The 19309-nt window shown below is 37.0% G+C and overlaps 1 protein-coding gene across 1 annotated transcript; it reads left to right on the top strand.

Moving 5' to 3' along the window:
- Positions 1-1523: 1523 nt before the first annotated feature.
- On the top strand, positions 1524-18367 carry oprm1 (opioid receptor, mu 1). Its single transcript, XM_065296807.2, has 3 exons — positions 1524-2094; positions 14838-15199; positions 16617-18367. Exons 1-3 carry the CDS (start codon positions 1841-1843, stop codon positions 17147-17149), a joined length of 1149 nt encoding a protein of 382 aa, XP_065152879.1. The 5' UTR covers positions 1524-1840; the 3' UTR covers positions 17150-18367.
- Positions 18368-19309: the final 942 nt, after the last annotated feature.

Below are 19309 nucleotides of genomic sequence, written 5' to 3'. Positions count from 1 at the left end.
CTTTAAAGAAATAGAAAATAAATCTAATTTGTCATTACTAGCATAATACTCAAATATAATATAATAAATATACTTTAAAAAGGAATTCCCAACAAAGATTATTGAAGAAATAATTTTCTTCAGTTTATTTTGAGTATCCTGTATAAGATTAGACATCAGCATGTTGCTAACAAAAATTGTTGTTGACTGGACTTAAATACATTTACTGTAAAATGTGCTGTAACACATCATGAAGTTTGATTTCTCAGAGTTTTTAAAAATAAAACTCAATCGGGTTTAAATGTCAGGAGTTCCTGTCGGGATGAAAGTAACACTTGTTACTCTTCTCCTACTGCCAGTACTGTTGCATTATGTTGAAAATGTATATTTTTTTATTTGATTTAATTTTATTGTGTTCAAACTGTTAAAAATGTTTTTTTTTCAACAATTCAAGTTTGTACTGTCAGGTTGCTTTAGAAACATTTGATGAAACCAAAATTTAACCGAAACTACATATAAACAAGATCATAGTCATGTTTATTTACTAAAAACAAGTGTAACACAAAAATCTATCTTGTTCTGTTCTGCTTTTGAGCCACCTATGTGTTACTTTCGTCCCTGCTGACAGAGTCTAAGGCCATTTTGTTTCCAAAATTTCACCTGGAATTCATAGTCCACACTTGAGTTACTGATCACAGCAAAAATATATCTGTCTAAAACTTTATCTTTTAAAATTAAGTTTTTCTGAAAAATTGTACTTTCGCCCCTGCTCACCCCTACTGTGAGTCTCTACAGTACAATGTTGGTTACTGTGAGTCTCTACAGTACATTGCTGGTTACTGTGAATCTTTGCAGGATATTTTATTTACTGTGACTTTCTACAGCACATACCTTTTTACTGTGATTTTTACAGTTTAAAAACACTACTGTGATTTCACACTGAATGAACTGTAATCCACTGTGAACTTTATTACAGTTATTTGCTGTGCATGAACACAGTTAATTACTGTAGATTTCACAAGCATTTTTTACAGTGTATTATAAAAGCTAATATATTGTCATATTCTTCAAAATTATACATGTGAAACTCTGAAATATGATATGTTTTTATTTATAATTCTAATGAGAGACTGATTTCTCTCATTAACACCTTTTCAGTTTACAGCATATTTTTGTATTTTATTAAAACCTGACATAGTATTTATAAAACAAGGTGGCAAACCTGAAAGAACATAATGTATAAGACTTAAGTATGGTTAAAAACATTATAACTACATAAGATTATATTGGCACAAACATGAATTAAAGTTCAATATGTTTTGCAGTGCTTCACAAATACATATGCATTACCTTATGCACTTAATTTTTTAAAATAAACATAAAATATAAAATTATTGTTTTTGGAAATATATATTAACATTATTAGTTCATTTGTTTACCCATTCAAAAGTACGTCATAAGTTATTTAAAACATTATTAAGATGTATTTTTATTATTACTGTTTAAACTTAAGTTGCAGTGAGATGCAGATGAGATAAGTGCATTCAAACAGCAAATCCTTGGGAAAGTCAGGAGTTGGAAACACTGGAACACATGTGCATATAGACGTGACGTCAGTTTGTCGAATAAAATGCGAATACGCGCTCTGAGCGACGCTCGATCCCGTTTCGCGAGGGTAATGTAAGAACCCCATGACAGATTTACCACATAGCGACAGACGTGCAGATTTATCGCTTACTGTAGTCTCGAGGCAGCTGATCATCTCGTTACAAGGGTTTGGACACGCTTTGGAGTCGGACAGGTATCGACAGCGAAAAAGGCGATTGATAAACGGCACGCGCGTTAAGAACTAGCATTTGCCATGGAAACCAGTGGCAACATTTCGGACTTTCTCTATTCGCTTTCCAATCCGCTTATGTCGAACAACAGCGCGTTCTGCCGAAACTTCAGCAACAGCTCGAGTCTAACGAACCTGAACAGCTCCAGATGTGACCGAGCCGAGCTGGACAAGAGCTCAACTCCGATTATAGTGGCTATCATCATCACCGCTTTATACTCGATTGTGTGTGTGCTGGGACTGTTGGGCAACGTGCTGGTCATGTATGTGATTATCAGGTAAGAAATCACACCAGGTCAATTGCACCTGTCTAACCACTGCTAGTGGAAACCATCCATAAACACACTTTAAATGGTTGGTGCCCTAGCCCCTTTTATGCATAAAATAGCCTTTGTGTTGTTTTACGGTATGTGTTTTTGTCAGAAGAACGACCTGTTGAAAGATGTAGAGAAATAAAGCTATTTTTGCCATTAACCGTAATCGTCACCACGTTTTGTACTACACTAAACACAAACCGTACACACAAAGTGTTTATTTTAGCTTTCTATTGATTGAATAGCCAGTGTTCTTTCAAGACATTTAATCAGTTTCTTTAATACTGGAATAGAAAATGCCTGTATATGCCATATTTATTTCATAAATGGGCGCGTGAATGCGGCTCAGTGCAGTTAGGCTATTGCGCACTTCAACGATTGTGTCTTATCATCGAGTGAAACGACATACAAATAATCTTCAAAGTTATGTTTTTTTTGTTTGTTTGTTTGTTTGTGTAGCCTATACAGTAAAACACAACAGCAGAGCTCAACATACACCAGGACAGTAACCACAAAATACATTGGGAAGGACATCTCCCCCCCAAAATCAGAAACAGCCCAATTGCTTTTTTTAATACATACATACATATAGCCCTGAATGTTTTGGTCCCCCCAATGTTTAATATGTGGTCATGGCCTTTACATACAAAGAACATTGAATAATTTATCCACATTGATTTCTCTATGAAAAATAAATACTCTATAGATAGATAGATAGATAGATAGATAGATAGATAGATAGATAGATTTACTTCTTAGCTTCACCATTATAGTGATTGTGCACATGTATGTTATTGCCCTTGTTTACACCTACAATTTAGCTGTCAACTGTTAACTGAATTCAAAGATCTACCCCCCATACACATACTTACACACCTGAGCTGAATCTGATATCACTGAGTAATAGGCTCAAGGGAAGGATGCAATCAATACAGCAATTTCTCCTCAAACGGAAATTAATGAATATCAATGAGTAAATAGGGGTGGGAGCTTATTTGCTTCAAGGTCATTCAAGTGAATTGTGATTAGTCATACAGAATTTTGATCATGCACACAGAATGAGTAGAACTTTTATATTCACCTCAGCTATTCATTGCTTAATGCTTAATAAATATTTTCATTTCAAGGTATGAAACAGGTGTAAAGACATCCAGAAATCTTAATTTACCATTTCTTACTGTGTGGCCCATTTTAAGGTCACCCAATTTTCTTTGAATTTATAATCAACATTCGTAGTTTTAGAAGATGCTGCCTACAGTGGCAACAAGAGGGAGCTTACAGATAAGATGCAGTTTACTTATTAATCAGGGGACTGCAGTTTAAAAATGTATTTATTGACCCCCATATAACATCGGCCACAGGAGAAATAACAAAAATGTGACTGAGTCACTTTGCAATATTACTATAGTTGTGTCCCAATTCGAAGGCTCAGACCTCTGAAGGCTGCATTCCAAGAATGATTGCGTCACAGCAGCGAAACTGAAGGCTACAGAAGTATAAAGATGTCCCAATTCGAAAGCTGGTTAAAAATGTGTCCTTCTTTTCTCAAACTGTGAAGGATAGAACGGCCTCGGCTAATCCGAGATTCATTGCATGCCTGTAACGGTTAGATATAACGGCTTGATATTTTTTTTTAACTTTTATTAAAGAATCTCTATTACTTTGCTAAAAAGAAAGTTGTTTGTGTGTATTTGGTGTAATGCAATGTGTTTACGTGGTTTATGATTCAAAAAACACATTATTTTCTACATACCGTACATAATTGTTGCTCTTCTATGCCCCACCTTCTGAAACTTATCATTTTTTACAAAGCTTATCGTTCTGAAATTCATGGTGTGCTCCAGTTAGCCCACAATCCAGTTGCGTTTTACTTTTGTATATTTTTCTAAGGCTATTTTGATATAAACTTACTGTTGGTTAGTTCAGTCTCCATTAATGTGTCACATTTTCTCAATTAAAATACATTTTTACTGGTTCCACATTTATTTTAATAAGCCGGAACATCTGTGAGTCCCGCAGACAGGCGTGGTGGGAGTGAACAGCAGGTGACGCAACCTTTGATCCTCCGTTGGCCATCTCATTTCAGTTCTCTTCGTGGACTTTAAGGGCTGTGACCTTCGAAGACTGAATTTATCAACCTATATAGAATACACAAGAGTATTTCTTCAAAGCCAAGAATAAAGGCACTTGAAATTCTGCTTCCCAGCATGAGTGTCACACTTTCACCAGAAACGCCCCCTCGCACTACAAAGTTTTTTTAAACCCTATGAAAAATTTATAGAGCTTTACATAGAAATTCCCTTGATGCTAAACGAAGATAACTTATTTCTTCACACTTTAAGTTTGTATGTGATTTAGATTTGTCATTAAAAATGATCTACATTTGAAAAATATATGTAATATGTAAATGCACTGAAAACAGCATTTGCCACACAATCTGAATTTAATATTAAAGCTAAATCCGTCACTGAATCTCTTGTTATTTTTTTAACCCATAACTTTACAGTCTGACAGTGTTAATTGCACTTCAAGAATACATGTCAGAATAATTTTTTTCTGCTTTAAGAGCCTTTAGCTGCTGATCACAGCATTTGTTGTTAACCCTTGGAGCGTCCAGTGTTCATGCATGTGAGAAATAGAAACTCAGTTGCATGGAAAATGAGTTCTGAGAGAAGGTAAATGCCTTGAATTTAAATTGCCTAGGCTTCCCGTTGTCATGGAGAAGATTGTAGGGTTGTTTCCGACATTCACCTCATGTCATATAACTTCCCCATCACATGTGTCCTGTAGTAAATCCAGAAACAAATGGAAAAGATTCATCAATAGATCTTTTTAAGAAGCACAACATGCTTGAATTAAAGGTTTATTACAGCTGTCTACAGTACATATCAATTAATTTGAGATTATGGGCTGTAAAAAAAACACAATGATAAAAGGTTAAGTACTGTTCATGCTTTTACCACTGTTCCATAGAAAAGTACACACCAGAAGAGCGTAAGAAATCAATAATGTACACAATATCTGTAATTGCTTTATTAATCAAAAGTCTGCTAATGTTCCTCCTTTATCTCTGTGTATTTTCTCCTCGATTTGTGCCAACTGAAGCCCAACATTGAATTATTACATAGATACATGTAAAAATCGTGATTATCATATTCGCCACTACAGAAACAACTAAGGGTTGTTTAGTTCATATTGTGATATAACCTGATAAATGTCCCCAGGGACACTCAGTTTGAATCTTTACAACCTTTTCACTCGACAGCATTTTGAACTGTATGCTGAGCTAACAAAAGGCACGGTGCCCACAAATGTTTATTGATTCTTGTGCAAGCATAATGGTTCTTATGATCCATTATACAATATTTGTAAATATGATCTCTACAGGAAGGAACTTATTTCAAGAGGTTTTATGCCACCAAGTAATGTTTTCATCTATAATGTGAAAATTGTAAAAAAAAAAGTGCAATATCCAAAAGTGCAATATCTGAAATGCATAAATATTGCTGAAAATGGTCGGGCCTGGTTTTTATCTAGATAAATATGCAACTATAATTTCAACAGTGTGCAAATAAAAGGTTTTTCTAAGACAGACATGTGATGTAATGATGTGAAACAGACATTTATTTAGGGATGGATAGAGCTCCGCTTAGCAAACCTAGAGCTCTGTGTTTTGAGACTAAGAACATCGATAAGAAGGCAAGTGATTCTTGCTCTGCAGAATCATTTAAAAATCATCAGTGTTAACCGCAGTCACTGGCTTGACTGATATATAATTAGTCAATTCCTTACTTCAAATCATTATAAGCGTATCAACTAGCAACACTGAGCTAATGTTATGTGTAAAGTTAATGTATACAATGTTAGCTACAAATCCTTGAATTTTGCCTGACTGCCAAACCTCTCTTCGAACATAGGGATCCATGCTCATCTCCTCCCCTCATCTTTTGGAAACTGAAACATTTTTATTTTAAACAAGATACAGTGTATTCAGCCTGATCTAACGAATTTCTGTGGGATAGTCACTGAATTTATTGCTCATTTTTCCGTGGCATTCTCACGGATCTCCGCATTTCTCCTGCTATGGACTGTTTTTTTTTCTGTGGCATTCTCATGGATTGGTTACTAAACTGTTTTGTCCTATTTTCTTACCATTTTTGCTTTGGTTTAGGGTTAGATTTACATGAAAAAGCAGTTGAGTAACCAATCCGTGAGAATGCCACGGAAAAATGCGGAGATCCGTGAGAAAAAATGAGCACCCCACGGAACTTTGTGAGATTAGGTTGGTGTATTTGTTCCACAGGTCAGTTTATCCACTAGCCAGATCAATTAAAAAACACAAACCAGAAGTTAACTTCAGGCCAGGTACGTACAGCCATTAAAAGGATGCCATAAAATAACTTTTTCTGTCTGAATGGTTCTTTAAAGCACCTTTAACATCTGAAGACCCTTTCTGTTTCATAAAAGGTACTTTATGGTGAAAAAAGGGTTTTCAGATTATTAAAAATGTATAAAGAAATGTTTTTGGAGAACCTTTGACTAAATATTCTATGACATCGCTGTGAAGGACCTTGTAAGCTCCTTTTTTAAGAGTTTAGCCCAAAAATAAATGAAATAGAAGAAATAAATAACCAAACACTTTGTAATCACTATTGACTTTGCTGATGGAATATCATACATATCACAAGTTATTTAGGCAAAAAAAAACATAAGCATATTCAAGTTTATTTTGGCTAGAAGTGGATTACTCAAAGATGGACTATATTGCATAGACAGTTTCATCAGACGCACATGCACCGTCGCAGTTACGCGTCTGAACCCGAAGTGAACATCCGGTCTGTATTCATTGGTCTGGCTAGTGGCTTAACTGATCTCTGAAACAAATATTGTGTCAAAAAAAAAAAATTTCTGGTTAGCTAAAGAAAAGGGTAGAGGACTAGCATGCATCACAAATGTGTGAAGATGTTTGGCAGCCAGGCAAGAATTCAAGGACCTGTAGCTATCACTGTATACGCTAGTCTCACAAAATTATCTACCGTCACGTAAATTTTTGATTCTTTTTTGTGATACTGTCACGAATTTCCGCGTTTTTTTTCGTGAACGTATCACCAATTTCTGCTTATGTGTCATTGTCACGTATTTTTTTACTCAACTGCTTTTTCCTATTTTCAAACCATTGTCGCTTCAGTTTAGGGTGAGATTTTGGGTTTGCATTAGGATGTCTCTTTAGGTATTGGTTTTTTCTGATTTATTTTCTAAATTTTAAACCATTGTCATCTGGCGTTAGGGTTAGAGTTGAGATTGAGTAAGGATGTCATTTTATGTAAATCTAATCCTAAACCGAAGCGAAAATGGTAAGAAAATAGAACAAAAAACAGTTGAGAAACCAATACATGACAATGACACATAAACATAAATTTGTGACACAACCACAAAAAAATTCTTGACAGTATCTCGAAAAAGAATAAAACAATTACGTGACTATAGGTACGTAATTTTGTGTGACTTGGCTGGTATACATTCATTTTACACAGTATTGTTAGTTCAGTATAATATTTGATACACTTTAGATATGATATATGAAAGAAGGTAATTTACTTGTTATAAGAAATACACTACTGTTATTTTTATTGATTCTACGTGGAAGTCTTCCGGAAGTTGTGTTTAGTCCACAAAGCCGTTTGTTTATGTTGTTGCTGTTGAAACTGTCTATACACTGTGAAATTACGGCAATTGCTTGCTGGGATCTATCACTTGTGCCTGCCAGCTATTTAACAAAGTAAGTGCAGCGCAAAAGAAGACTTTTTACCCAGCACTACAGATCAGAATAAATATTGATTGCTGAAAGCACCTTTTGTGAATAGTTGTTATAAACTAATAGTTCTCTGTTGCTATTGGTCTAAACTGTTAAAAGCCCAAACAGATTCCTGGGTCTATGTAACAGTCACAGAATCACATACAGTACTAACATAATCACCCTTCCTTTTCCTGGGCCTGAGAGATAACAAGAACGCAGTTGATAGCCACCTGATTGATATGTAAACAAAGAAGCGAATTCCAAATGGCATTTTTGCACCCATAAAGGGCACTTCAGGAAGGGAACATCGCATAAACAATCGCTATAAAAGAAAATGACGTTTTTCATTGCTCTATTCGCCCTCAATTGCCCAACTCTTTCTAAAGTTCACACATGATCACTTCTGATTGGAATTTGCCAACTTGGTGATGAGACTCAGGTGCTGGGACTGGGCTCTCTTTAGCATCTGTGTCTTCTGTCTGTGACAATTTAAATAAAAACGTCATCTTTTATTAGTTTTAAATCAGCAAGAAACTCATGCATAACTCACCTAGATTAGCTTGCTTTGATTCACTGTGGTGCTATTATTGTTTATTTCCCCTGCCATTATAATGGATTTCAAATCTTAGCAGCGTATAGTGACATAAAGAAAAGCGTCTTTTGATTTATTCATCTGTTTCTATTTTAGTTTCTTCATTTCTTGATTTGTTTTTAAGATGAAAAAGATTTTTTGAAGCGTGTCATTGAGATTGACAGCTTTCTTTCAAAGCTTTTTTGCTATTATACATAATATCAAATTAGGAAGCCCTTACATTATGACTAACATGTATTTTCAAGCTTTGAATTTTTGAGTCATCAGACATACATTTTTGTGATGCACTTCCCTAAGTTGATCTGTTATTTAAAAAAAAAGATTTTTTTTAAAGTCTAAATCACAAACATCACAAAATGTATTTTTCTGTTTTTCGCCAATATGGTGAAGTTTTAAAGAACTCAAATAACATAGCAATATGTCTACATGCATAAACAGATGCCATTTAAGTCAATGGTACACAAAATCTGCACATGTTCTGGTGTTCCCTAGCAACAAGCAAGTCCTTGGTTTATGATCAAATCACAGCAAAAAAATCTGATTTGGCTGCATTTCCTTTATCTCCAACAAAAGTCATTTCCAAATGTGTCTAATTCCATTATGAATTGAAACCAACAATTGAGTATTTAAATTGAATGACCTTGGTTTAATGGTCTTTTTTATATCGTTTCAGTGTAAAAATAAACATCACAGCTCTCTCAGGGTTTTAAACAGTATACTTTCCCAGTTTAGTATTCAGTTTTTATGAAAATCATAATGAGAAAACAGCATATACGAAATACAATTGTTGTCCCTCCACAAATACTTTCACCTTAATGCCTGCAGGTGCAGGAGCATTATGATTTAAAAAAAACTCCTTTGTCAGTTTTTGTTACCTGTCACGTTTTATAAGCATTAGCTCTTGCTTTACCTGAGGCAGAGAGATATTAATAATAATACTCAGACCTTTTAAAATCAGTTGTGCTTCACATCTGAAGCAAATTGACATGCACCAACTGTTACATCAGGTGTTGAACTGTATGTTTACTTTATATGTTGCTTTTAAAAAGAATAGAGTTAGTTAGAAGTATACAAATGTCAGTCTTCATTTTAAAGTTTCCGGTGTGGGTGTCCATCCTAATCTTGTTTTTTATTGATTCTACTGTCTGATGTCACACCTAATTCTGTCCATAAGAAAAACTGCACACCTTCCTCTAGGTTAATGACAGGTCTTGGTTGCCAGGCATGTTGTCTAGAATGCATGTATACTCTCGTTGCAGAGATAACCTTTGAAAGTTCTTGCTGGGGGTGCTTGTTTTACAAAAGTTCAGAGGTTTACATAGATGTGTAGTTTCAGGGGACAATCTGTGAATAAACAGTGCATGTGCTGGTTAACCATTTGGCGAAACTTGTGTACCAAAGAAGTCCACATGCACTTAATATGGTCTTTACCAAGCTGCATGGTTCCATAAAGAACCTTTAACATCCACAGAATACACCTATGGTATTAAGATGCATTTTAGTCTGTTGCATCACAAGTGGACGAGGCTAAATACAGGTGTAAATGGGGTTGTATGTTGAGCTTATCCACTTTCATCCACATTCAGAGTGGCATAGACGCTCAAGTGGTTGAATGTGTTCGAACAGCCACAAAAGACCACCTACTCTCCACTTACTGACCTAATGTGTAATGTACAGAGCACAACGTTTTTGGTCCTGACTTCTAGCGTGAACCTACAGTGTTTGGAACAATCTTTAGGCTGTCATTACTAAAACAAAAGCGACTTTTATTTTTGCGTGTGAGAAATACATTTTTTATCTGCTTCCAGTGAGTTGTGTTCAACACAAATGAACAGCTCCTCTACTCTCTTCTTGACCAGACTGCAAGTTCCACCTTTTCACCATAAAATCACTTTAATGTGTTATACAGAGATGCAGTACTCTCATAATTAGACAGCACCCTTAGGAAAAACGTGTGGTGTGATAAGGGACTGTGGATGACTAAGACATTATTAGCAATGGCTTCCAGACAAAAGTCCATTGTATTTCCATTGGAATATTTATTTCCATGAATGTAAACTGTAAAGAATTCCTTTAATTTTTCTTCAAATGGAATGCTTATTTTGTTTAAAAAAAAAATGCTAAATGTATGATGATCAGTTAGGGGGCGTGTACACCAAGGCATTAACGCCTGTAGCCGGCGTATGTTTTCAGTTGTTTCCAATAGAAGCACCACGCTTTTAAACAATGGCAGCAGCTGGCGGGTTTTGTCCGTGCTCTGTGTTTTTTTCACGTCCAGCACTGAGCGCCCAGAGTTGAACATTTTTCAACTTTGTCTGAATTGCTCAGCTGGTCAATGTCACTTTTCACTCAGCCGTCCAATCACAGTCGAGAAGGGGTGGTAAAAAATACCACAACAACCAACTGGTGCATCGTACCACGACTGAAAAACAGACATAAGTATCATAGCAACCAAAAGCCACCCCCATCCAAAGAAACACTAGCAATGGCACAGTCGGCATCCGCATAGCATTTTCAGCCGTGTTAATTCTTTTCCCACCATGCGTTTTAAAAAAAGTTGCTTTCAAACAAAAAAATGTTTCATCCTACCTTCATTTGTTCTTTTTTTATCACCTCTCAAATATGGGTAGGTTTTTTTAAATACAAATTTTTTAGCAAAAAGCTGAGATCTGCACCATATGTCGAAGCACTGTCCACTACATCATCGGCTCCGACTTTCAGGGCCTGCGCTAGCTATAAGCAGAGTGGGCAAATGCCAAGGGCCTCAAGCTTGGACGGGGGGCCTCCATAACTGCTAAATCCATGTGCGCTAGTCCAACAGCAATAAATACAGTTTTAAGGTGATTTCGACTTCATGCGGTGCCGCCGCCATAAGAACCGCAGGTGTTTGACATCAAAGTAACGTGAGAACGATTGATAAGCAAACTTATCAAAGACAGTTCAGCACATGATGCAGGTATTTTAAAATAATGCATTTAAAAACAACATGATCTCACAAAGTTCTGTGGGATAGTCACGGAATTTTGTGCTCATTTTTCCATGGCATTCTCACGGATCTCCGCATTTTTCCGTGGCCCTGCTACGGACTGTCTTTTTCCGTGGCATTCTCACGGATTGGTGACTCAACTGCTTTTTCCTATTTTCAAACCATTTTCGCTTCGGTTTAGGGTTAGATTTGGTGTTTGCATTAGTATGTCACTTTAACTATTGGTTTATATAATTTTTTCTGATTTATTCTTTTATATTTTCTAAACTTTAAACAATTGTCGCCTGGCGTTGGGGTTAGAGTTGGGTTTGGGTAGGGATGTCATTTCATGTAAATCTAACCCTAAACCGAAGCGAAAATGGTAAGAAAATAGGACAAAACAGTTGAGTAACCAATCCGTGAGAATGCCACGGAAAAAGACAGTCCGTAGCAGGGCCACGGAAAAATGCGGAGATCCGTGAGAATGCCACGGAAAAATGAGCACAAAATTCCGTGACTATGCCACGGAAATTCGTGAGGTCAGGTTGTTTAAAAAATAATCTTAGCTTTGTTTTGTTTATCAACATCATTTCAAGACAGATCAAACTTGAGCGCTGCTGACTCTGTTTAGACACTTTGAATGGGTGTGCACGATAGCATTGCGTGGGGAGCTAACTATCAAAAAAGTCAAGTTAAAAAAGTTTGTATTTAAAGTCAAACAGCAAAAAAAAAACTGGCGTTATTGTGGATATTTAAGGTATAAAAAGGTATTGAAATACATATGAATATATCCATAGTCTAATAGATAACTTTATACTGTATATTGGTTCAGCAAGGGGCTGATCACACCAAACGCATTTATGACAGTTGTAGACGCCTTTTTTGAATGATATTCTATGGGCAGGGAGCGTTTGCGCGGTTTTTGTCGCCGGCCGCAGCACGCGCTTTTGAAAGATTGCTGAGCGGAAAAGCGCCCAACGTCATTTGCGTCTTTCCATTGTCCAATCGAATGAGGGGAGAGGCGGGCCTTTCGTTGTGGTGACGGAGGTTTACAGTTGCTTTGATTTCTTACAGGGTAGGAAAACACTTTCTCAGATTATTCTGAAAATTAGAGGGGTGTGAGGGGCCTCCAACATAAATTTTGCCTAGGGCCTCCAAATATCTAGAACCGGCCCTGCCGACTTTTGTGAAGGACTTTTAATAGAGATCAGATTCAGAGTGATCTTTAAAACATACACGGACTTTAAGTTTGAACTGTTTGGTTGCTTCCGGGTTTTAGTTGGATCCCTGTGTTTTAGTCCGGTATTACAGATTGCCGGAAAAACTCGTCATTGGCAGGGAAGCATTTTCTCTTAATTGACAAGTTAACTTGTCAATGGAGGGGAAAGAGTTAAACGCTTTGGTGTACATGCTAAGGGTGTCACAATTTCGATATTAAATTGAAATCGATCAAAATTAAGTCACGACCTCGAACTTCAAATTCAAAAATGGGATCGTCGATGCCCCCATGTCACGTCCGGTCGGCTCGCCAAGTGGGGAAAACACTCTCAGGGGTGCATTTAAAAAACTCCTTAAATTGCATATCATAAACAGGATTACTACCTAGTGATCTGACTTCGGACAGAGCGCAGCTCTCTGCACGTGCACGAGAGTGAGAGAGGCGCCAAGATGCAGCGGATTATATTTTAAACAAAAGGGATAGTTTGCTTTAGCTCGCATAAAACTGAACAAATACGTAAGGATTACTACTTTAGTTTATGTTTAGACTTCGGACAGATGCGAGAGCGCGTGCACGTGAGACAGAGAGAAGTGCAGCTGCTTATGACGCGCTGGATTTATTTTAGATGCTAGGAGTCCAAGACGTGCACATTAAGTCCATGTGCGTGCAAGAAGGAATCCTTTCTCTATAAGCTCTAAACCCCATGCAATGTGCATGTTAATGCGAAACTATAATAATAAATAATAATGGCATAGCATTTTTTTGTCTTTAAAAAAATAAAAAAATCGAGAATCTAATCGGATCGTGACCTTAGAATCGAATCGAGGATTTGGAGAATGGTGACACCCCTAGTACATGCCCACTTAATGTAATTTATTGTCAGTGCATGTTGCAAGTTATCCAACAAAGAGAGCCCAATCTGTTTTGTTTTGTTTTTTAAATAAGGTTATTACTCTATCCCTCATGAGTTATTGCCTTGCATTCTCAGCCACATAAATAGAATAAGAGCCTTAGCCAGTTGACCATTCTGAAGTCTTTCTTGCATTTAACAGAGCCAGCCAGCTAAATTCTCCTCTACACATTTATTAAACCTAGAATGTCTTCTTACAAACGTTTGCTATGAAAAAGCACCTACAAACCACATTTCTGTGTCTGTCTTGTGTGTTTTTTGTTTGGACTCGACTGTGTTCTGATTCATGTGTGTTTCTGTGAAAGTCAAACAGTGAACCTTTGACAAACCGTAGTCTTTTCAACGGTCAGGTAGTTTATACAGTGCAAATGCTCCCACTGTTATTATACATGAACAATGGTCTTTCATCATAACCCAGATCGGCTCATGGCTTTGTTTAGTATTCTGCCAGAAATCATAGAAACAATAGACTTCTTTAATCTAGATATAGTGTTAACAACAAGTTTTACAACCGTTTTTTTTTTTCAAGAGCATTTAGTTATAAAAGAGTATTTAGTATTCCTAAAGAATGATAAAGAGTTTAGGCCAAATGAAGAAGTTAAGCAGTGCATGAAAATGACAAAAGAGAATTGATATACAGTCTGTAATGTTTTGTAAAACTCCATTAAGAAGTGACAGAGGCTAAAGCGCTAGAGTCAGTTTAACATGGAAATGAAGCATTGCTTTATGAATAATGTATTATTCAAATGAAAAGTTTATTCAGAAAGGTGCGGGAGACCACTTTGCACTAAATTACTCAAATGTATTTCTCATTCTTTCATGATTGACAGAAATGACTCCTGTCATTCAATTCATAGATTTAAATGATATAGCTTAAAAACAGCTACTTACTTTCTATATGATGAGTTGCAAATAAGCCAGTGATATTATGAAGTGAAAGGGAGGATCCATCTACAGTAAATGCATGTTGTAAATGTTAAAGAAGATCTTGTATTGTAACTTGTTCAACATTTATAATGACGTAGAACAATACGAACAATCAAAGATAAGAGCATTAGCAATGTGTGTACTATTCTTTGAAAACGAATCATGTTGTTTGTTTCACTATTTCTAAGAAACATTTCTTTATTCTTCTCTGATTCACTTTGACCCCACTGATTTTTCCCAGCTGCACGCAGTATTTCAAATAATGGAAGGATTTCAATCTGTTTTCCACCATTGCAGATACACCAAAATGAAAACTGCGACCAACATCTACATCTTCAACCTCGCTTTAGCAGATGCCTTGGCAACGAGTACTCTCCCATTCCAGAGTGTAAACTACCTGATGGGCACATGGCCCTTCGGAGACGTGCTGTGCAAGATTGTGCTGTCCATTGATTACTACAACATGTTTACCAGCATCTTCACCCTCACCACTATGAGCGTTGACCGTTACATAGCCGTTTGCCATCCAGTTAAAGCCTTGGACTTCAGAACGCCTCGAAATGCCAAGATTGTCAACGTGTGTAACTGGATCCTTTCATCTGCTATCGGGCTTCCTGTCATGGTTATGGCCTCCACCACATTTGAGTACCACAGCAGTTGTATGTTAATCATAACATTCTCCTCTTAAATTCAGATATTACTGACGTTTTCTCTGTACATAAGGTTGCTAAGCATATGAAGAGTTCAGATGCAAAACCCTCTAAGTGCGTCTGACATGCTTTCTTATGAGCATTTTTTTATAAGGCTCTTATATTTAGGTTCAGCAAATGGCAATGAAAAGGTTATTAGTCAGTAATTCAAATGCCTTCTTTACACAAATGTCACTTTAGTCTTTTCATTGGTATACGTAAAAAATCTCCACTTTAAAAAAAAATTCTAGTCACTCTTCACTGTCCTTTCTAGGTAAAGGTTAAAGGCTCAAAAATTTGTCTGTAGTTCATTTAGGTTTTTTTGTGCACTTCAAGGCTGAAAAATCGTCGTGCCTTTTAACGGATACAGCCAACAAAGCAGTATTTCTGAATGGCTTGAGGCCGGGACAAAGCAGATTTAAAGTCAAAGTATTTGATGAACGTATAATATGTGCCGAGAGCATTAAGTCAATACCATTATTGCATTTTTGACCAGTGGCGGCTCCTGAGTGCTCTTCCGCGGGGCACAAATTCAAAATGTGTTCGGAGTGTCATGTGTGTTGCTCGTGTTTTTACAATATATGTTTTTTTTTGCGTCATGTGAACCATGTGCATCACGTGTTTTGCCTGCTGCACACGCGTCAAAACTGTTTATGATAAAAGAGACGCTAACGTTGACAAAATACACACAAGATACTCCCTTAACAGTAAACTCTGATTACACATGAGATTAATGCAAGCGTCTCTTTTATCATAAACCCTTTAGACACGTCTGCAGCAAGCACTTATTTTGACAAGACACGTGATGCACACAGGATCACTCGATGCGCCGAACACATATTTTGAAATTACGAACCACACACATGATGGGCTACATACATGTTGTGACGAACTTTACATCGTGCGCCATCGGAAAAAGTAGTCATTGGCTGCCACTGTTTTTGACGGCTTTTGCATGTGAGCTCTTCATATTTATTTTTGCTATCCTAACTAATCATTACATGTTTTAGTCGTAGTTTATTATATCACATGTGGAATAGTTTTGTCAGAACAGTTGTGAACCGTTGTAGCAAAACAAACCCAATTCTCAGCTATATTTCCTTTAAGGAAAATAAGTCATCCCCATTCCTTACTCTGGTGAGAAAAATTGTCGACACGAGTTCCAGAAGCGTAGCGCCAGAAAATTGTTATCGAGCAAATGTAGATTGATGTCATTTTTAGTCATTTGGGAAGAAAATCATAAGGATGTCTAATAGGTAGCGAAAAGGCCGGGGTCTCTATGGCAACCAGTGCCCTGAAGAGATAATTACTTGCGGTTACACTATGCAATATGCTTTGCTAAAACTAGTAAATTGAGTTTCATGTGTGTGGTTTATTTGTTTTACAGCGCTTGCCGTCGTTGACTGCACTTTGCTCTTTCCCCATCCTTCCTGGTACTGGGAGAACCTCCTGAAGATCTGCGTCTTTATCTTTGCCTTCATCATGCCCGTTCTCATCATCACCGTCTGTTACGGCTTGATGATCCTACGCCTCAAGAGCGTCCGCATGCTGTCTGGCTCTAAGGAGAAGGATCGCAATTTACGCCGCATCACCCGAATGGTTCTGGTGGTGGTGGCGGTTTTCATCGTCTGCTGGACCCCGATCCACATCTTTGTTATCATCAAGGCCCTGGTGACCATTCCCAACTCACTCCTGCAGACTGTCACGTGGCATTTTTGCATCGCCCTCGGCTACACAAACAGCTGTCTCAACCCAGTCCTCTACGCCTTTCTGGATGAGAATTTCAAGCGGTGTTTCCGGGAGTTCTGCGTTCCTAGTCCCTCTGTGCTCGACCTACAAAATTCCACACGCACCAGAAACCCCCAGCGCGAGGGCCAGTCCAGCGCCCACACGGTAGACAGGACCAATCAGCAGGTATGACTAGTCATGGAGATGTCATCACTGGAGTCCCGCTGCCAGCCCAGTGTTGACATGAGCTCGGAGGTCACACAAGTCACCACAGGTGTCTGACACCTGCTGCTTGAAATACCAGTCACCGCTGGTTTGCCTGATTCGCTTTAAGCAAGTTGCTTGGTCTCCGCCAAATAGCTTTGGTATGGAGAGAGACTGTTATTAGTGTAAATGATAGAGAACCGCACACTTAGACTTCAGTGATATATAATGATATAACACTAAATGACAGGCCCTGCAATAAGCAGAGCTCATTTTACCGTCTGCAATGTTCGCAGTGAGCGGTATACACTTGACCATCTTTAAATAACTGTATAATATTATATTAATTCTCTTGTAGTTGCTTACACTAGCTCCTTTTTGTAAATGCCATGCCAATTCATGTATATTACGAATGATTGTTTTATAAGTGATAGCTTTGTGGGGAGCCAAAACGACCCAGTCAAGAAGAAAAAAATCCATTTTCAATTCATGTATGTAAATTATGTATTTAAAGTGTCATTTATTCAAAATTTCCAGCATTTGATGTGTTCCCTTGCTCTAAATATATTTAGATTCCACCTTGCTTGCCAGCATAGCAGTTTAATTAGGCTGTCAATCAATTGTGTTTCTTTGAAGTGATTATTATTCATCAAATGACTTTTCTTCTGATTTACTGTGGGCAGTAAGAACCGCCTTGTGCAACAATGGATAATTTTCATGCTTCAGTGGTGACAAATGTTTCGTGCTTGTACTCTGATGCAGATTTCTTGTACTAATGTAAATGTCTAATGTCATTGTCTAAATGCCACTCACATTAAGGCATTGTATTTGCAAAATGCGTATGCTGTAAAAGTACTTTAAGCTCTTTGTACAGTTGTTTCTGTAATTTTTTATATATGCAGCATCTTAAATAAATCATTCTCTATGGAACACAGTATGTGTTTTAAGTGATGTTGTATATAATGTTTAGGTTTGAGTTATACTAATATGATGCAATACTACAAATGTTGAGTCGCTCATTATTAGCAGTAGCTTCAAAACAATATCATACCGATATGTAACTCTTTTACAAGCTAGCAAATTTCTTTGCATGATCCTATTCTAATGATACGCTTTACTACAATCTGCTTTTGCCCCAAAGTTGTGCTGTGGTCTTCATTATTCATTTTTGTAATAATTTCATGTTTCCCATTTTACAAATTACAAATATGAATTCTTGGCTGGTAGCTCTGAAAAATGTGACCCTGTATGTGAATTGATTTTGAGATTAGGAGAATCAAAAATTAATTTCACCTATTGATTACAGTCTTTGACTTAATCAATATTAAAGATATTAATGTTATACCAATATGTTAACCAAATGTTATTTACATTATGTAGGATGATTTTATGAAGGAAAAAACAGTGAATCACAATAAATGACTTCGCCTAGGTTTCTACAGAAAGCTAGTAGGGGTGCACCGATATATTGGCAGATGATGCTTGCTATGCTTCTCAATTAATTCAGCGAAATGCCGCTTTATTCAAAAGCCAGAGGGCGCTTTCGTGCAGAAACTCAATATGCACTGCAGACGAAGAACCATACACACACAGCTCTGGGAAATGGCTGAAAGGATTTGTCAATTTTCTTTAAAAAAAATCCACATAATTTACTCACCACCATGTCATCCAAAATGTTGATGTCTTTCTTTGTTCAGTCGAGAAGAAATTATGTTTTTTGAGGAAAAAATTCCAGGATTTTTCTCATTTTAATGGACTTTAATGGACCCCAACACGTAACAGTTTTAATGCAGTTTAAAAGTGCAGTTTTAATGGAGTTTCAAAGGACTCTAAACGATCCCAAACGAGACGTATGGGTCTTATCTAGCATAACAATCGTCATTTTTTACAAGAAAAATTAAAAATATGCACTCTTAAACCACAACTTCTCGTCTTTCTCCAGTCCTGTGATGCGCCAGCGCGACCTCATGCAATACGAATGCGAAACTACGCCCCAGTGTTTACAAGTGTGGAGAAAGAGGACCGTTCAGACGTTGTTGTATGTGGAATGATACTAATAAATGTCTTTGTGTCAGTTTATTGTTTAAAACAGTTCACAAATGTGCGTTTCATATATGTAACACATGACCTTTCCACGGCATTACGCAA

Source organism: Paramisgurnus dabryanus, chromosome 20 (assembly GCF_030506205.2).
Source record: "Paramisgurnus dabryanus chromosome 20, PD_genome_1.1, whole genome shotgun sequence".
NCBI classification, from domain to species: Eukaryota; Metazoa; Chordata; class Actinopteri; order Cypriniformes; family Cobitidae; genus Paramisgurnus; species Paramisgurnus dabryanus.
This window is presented reverse-complemented; position numbering and strand designations above follow the sequence as displayed.

Excerpts from the sequence above, each read along its gene's own strand:
- oprm1 (XM_065296807.2), top strand. The coding sequence starts at position 1,841 with ATGGAAACCAGTGGCAACATTTCGGACTTTCTCTATTCGCTTTCCAAT. Across the intron at positions 2,095-14,837 it reads GTCATGTATGTGATTATCAG|ATACACCAAAATGAAAACTG; the intron begins GTAAGAAATCAC and ends CCACCATTGCAG. Across the intron at positions 15,200-16,616 it reads ATTTGAGTACCACAGCAGTT|CGCTTGCCGTCGTTGACTGC; the intron begins GTATGTTAATCA and ends TTTGTTTTACAG.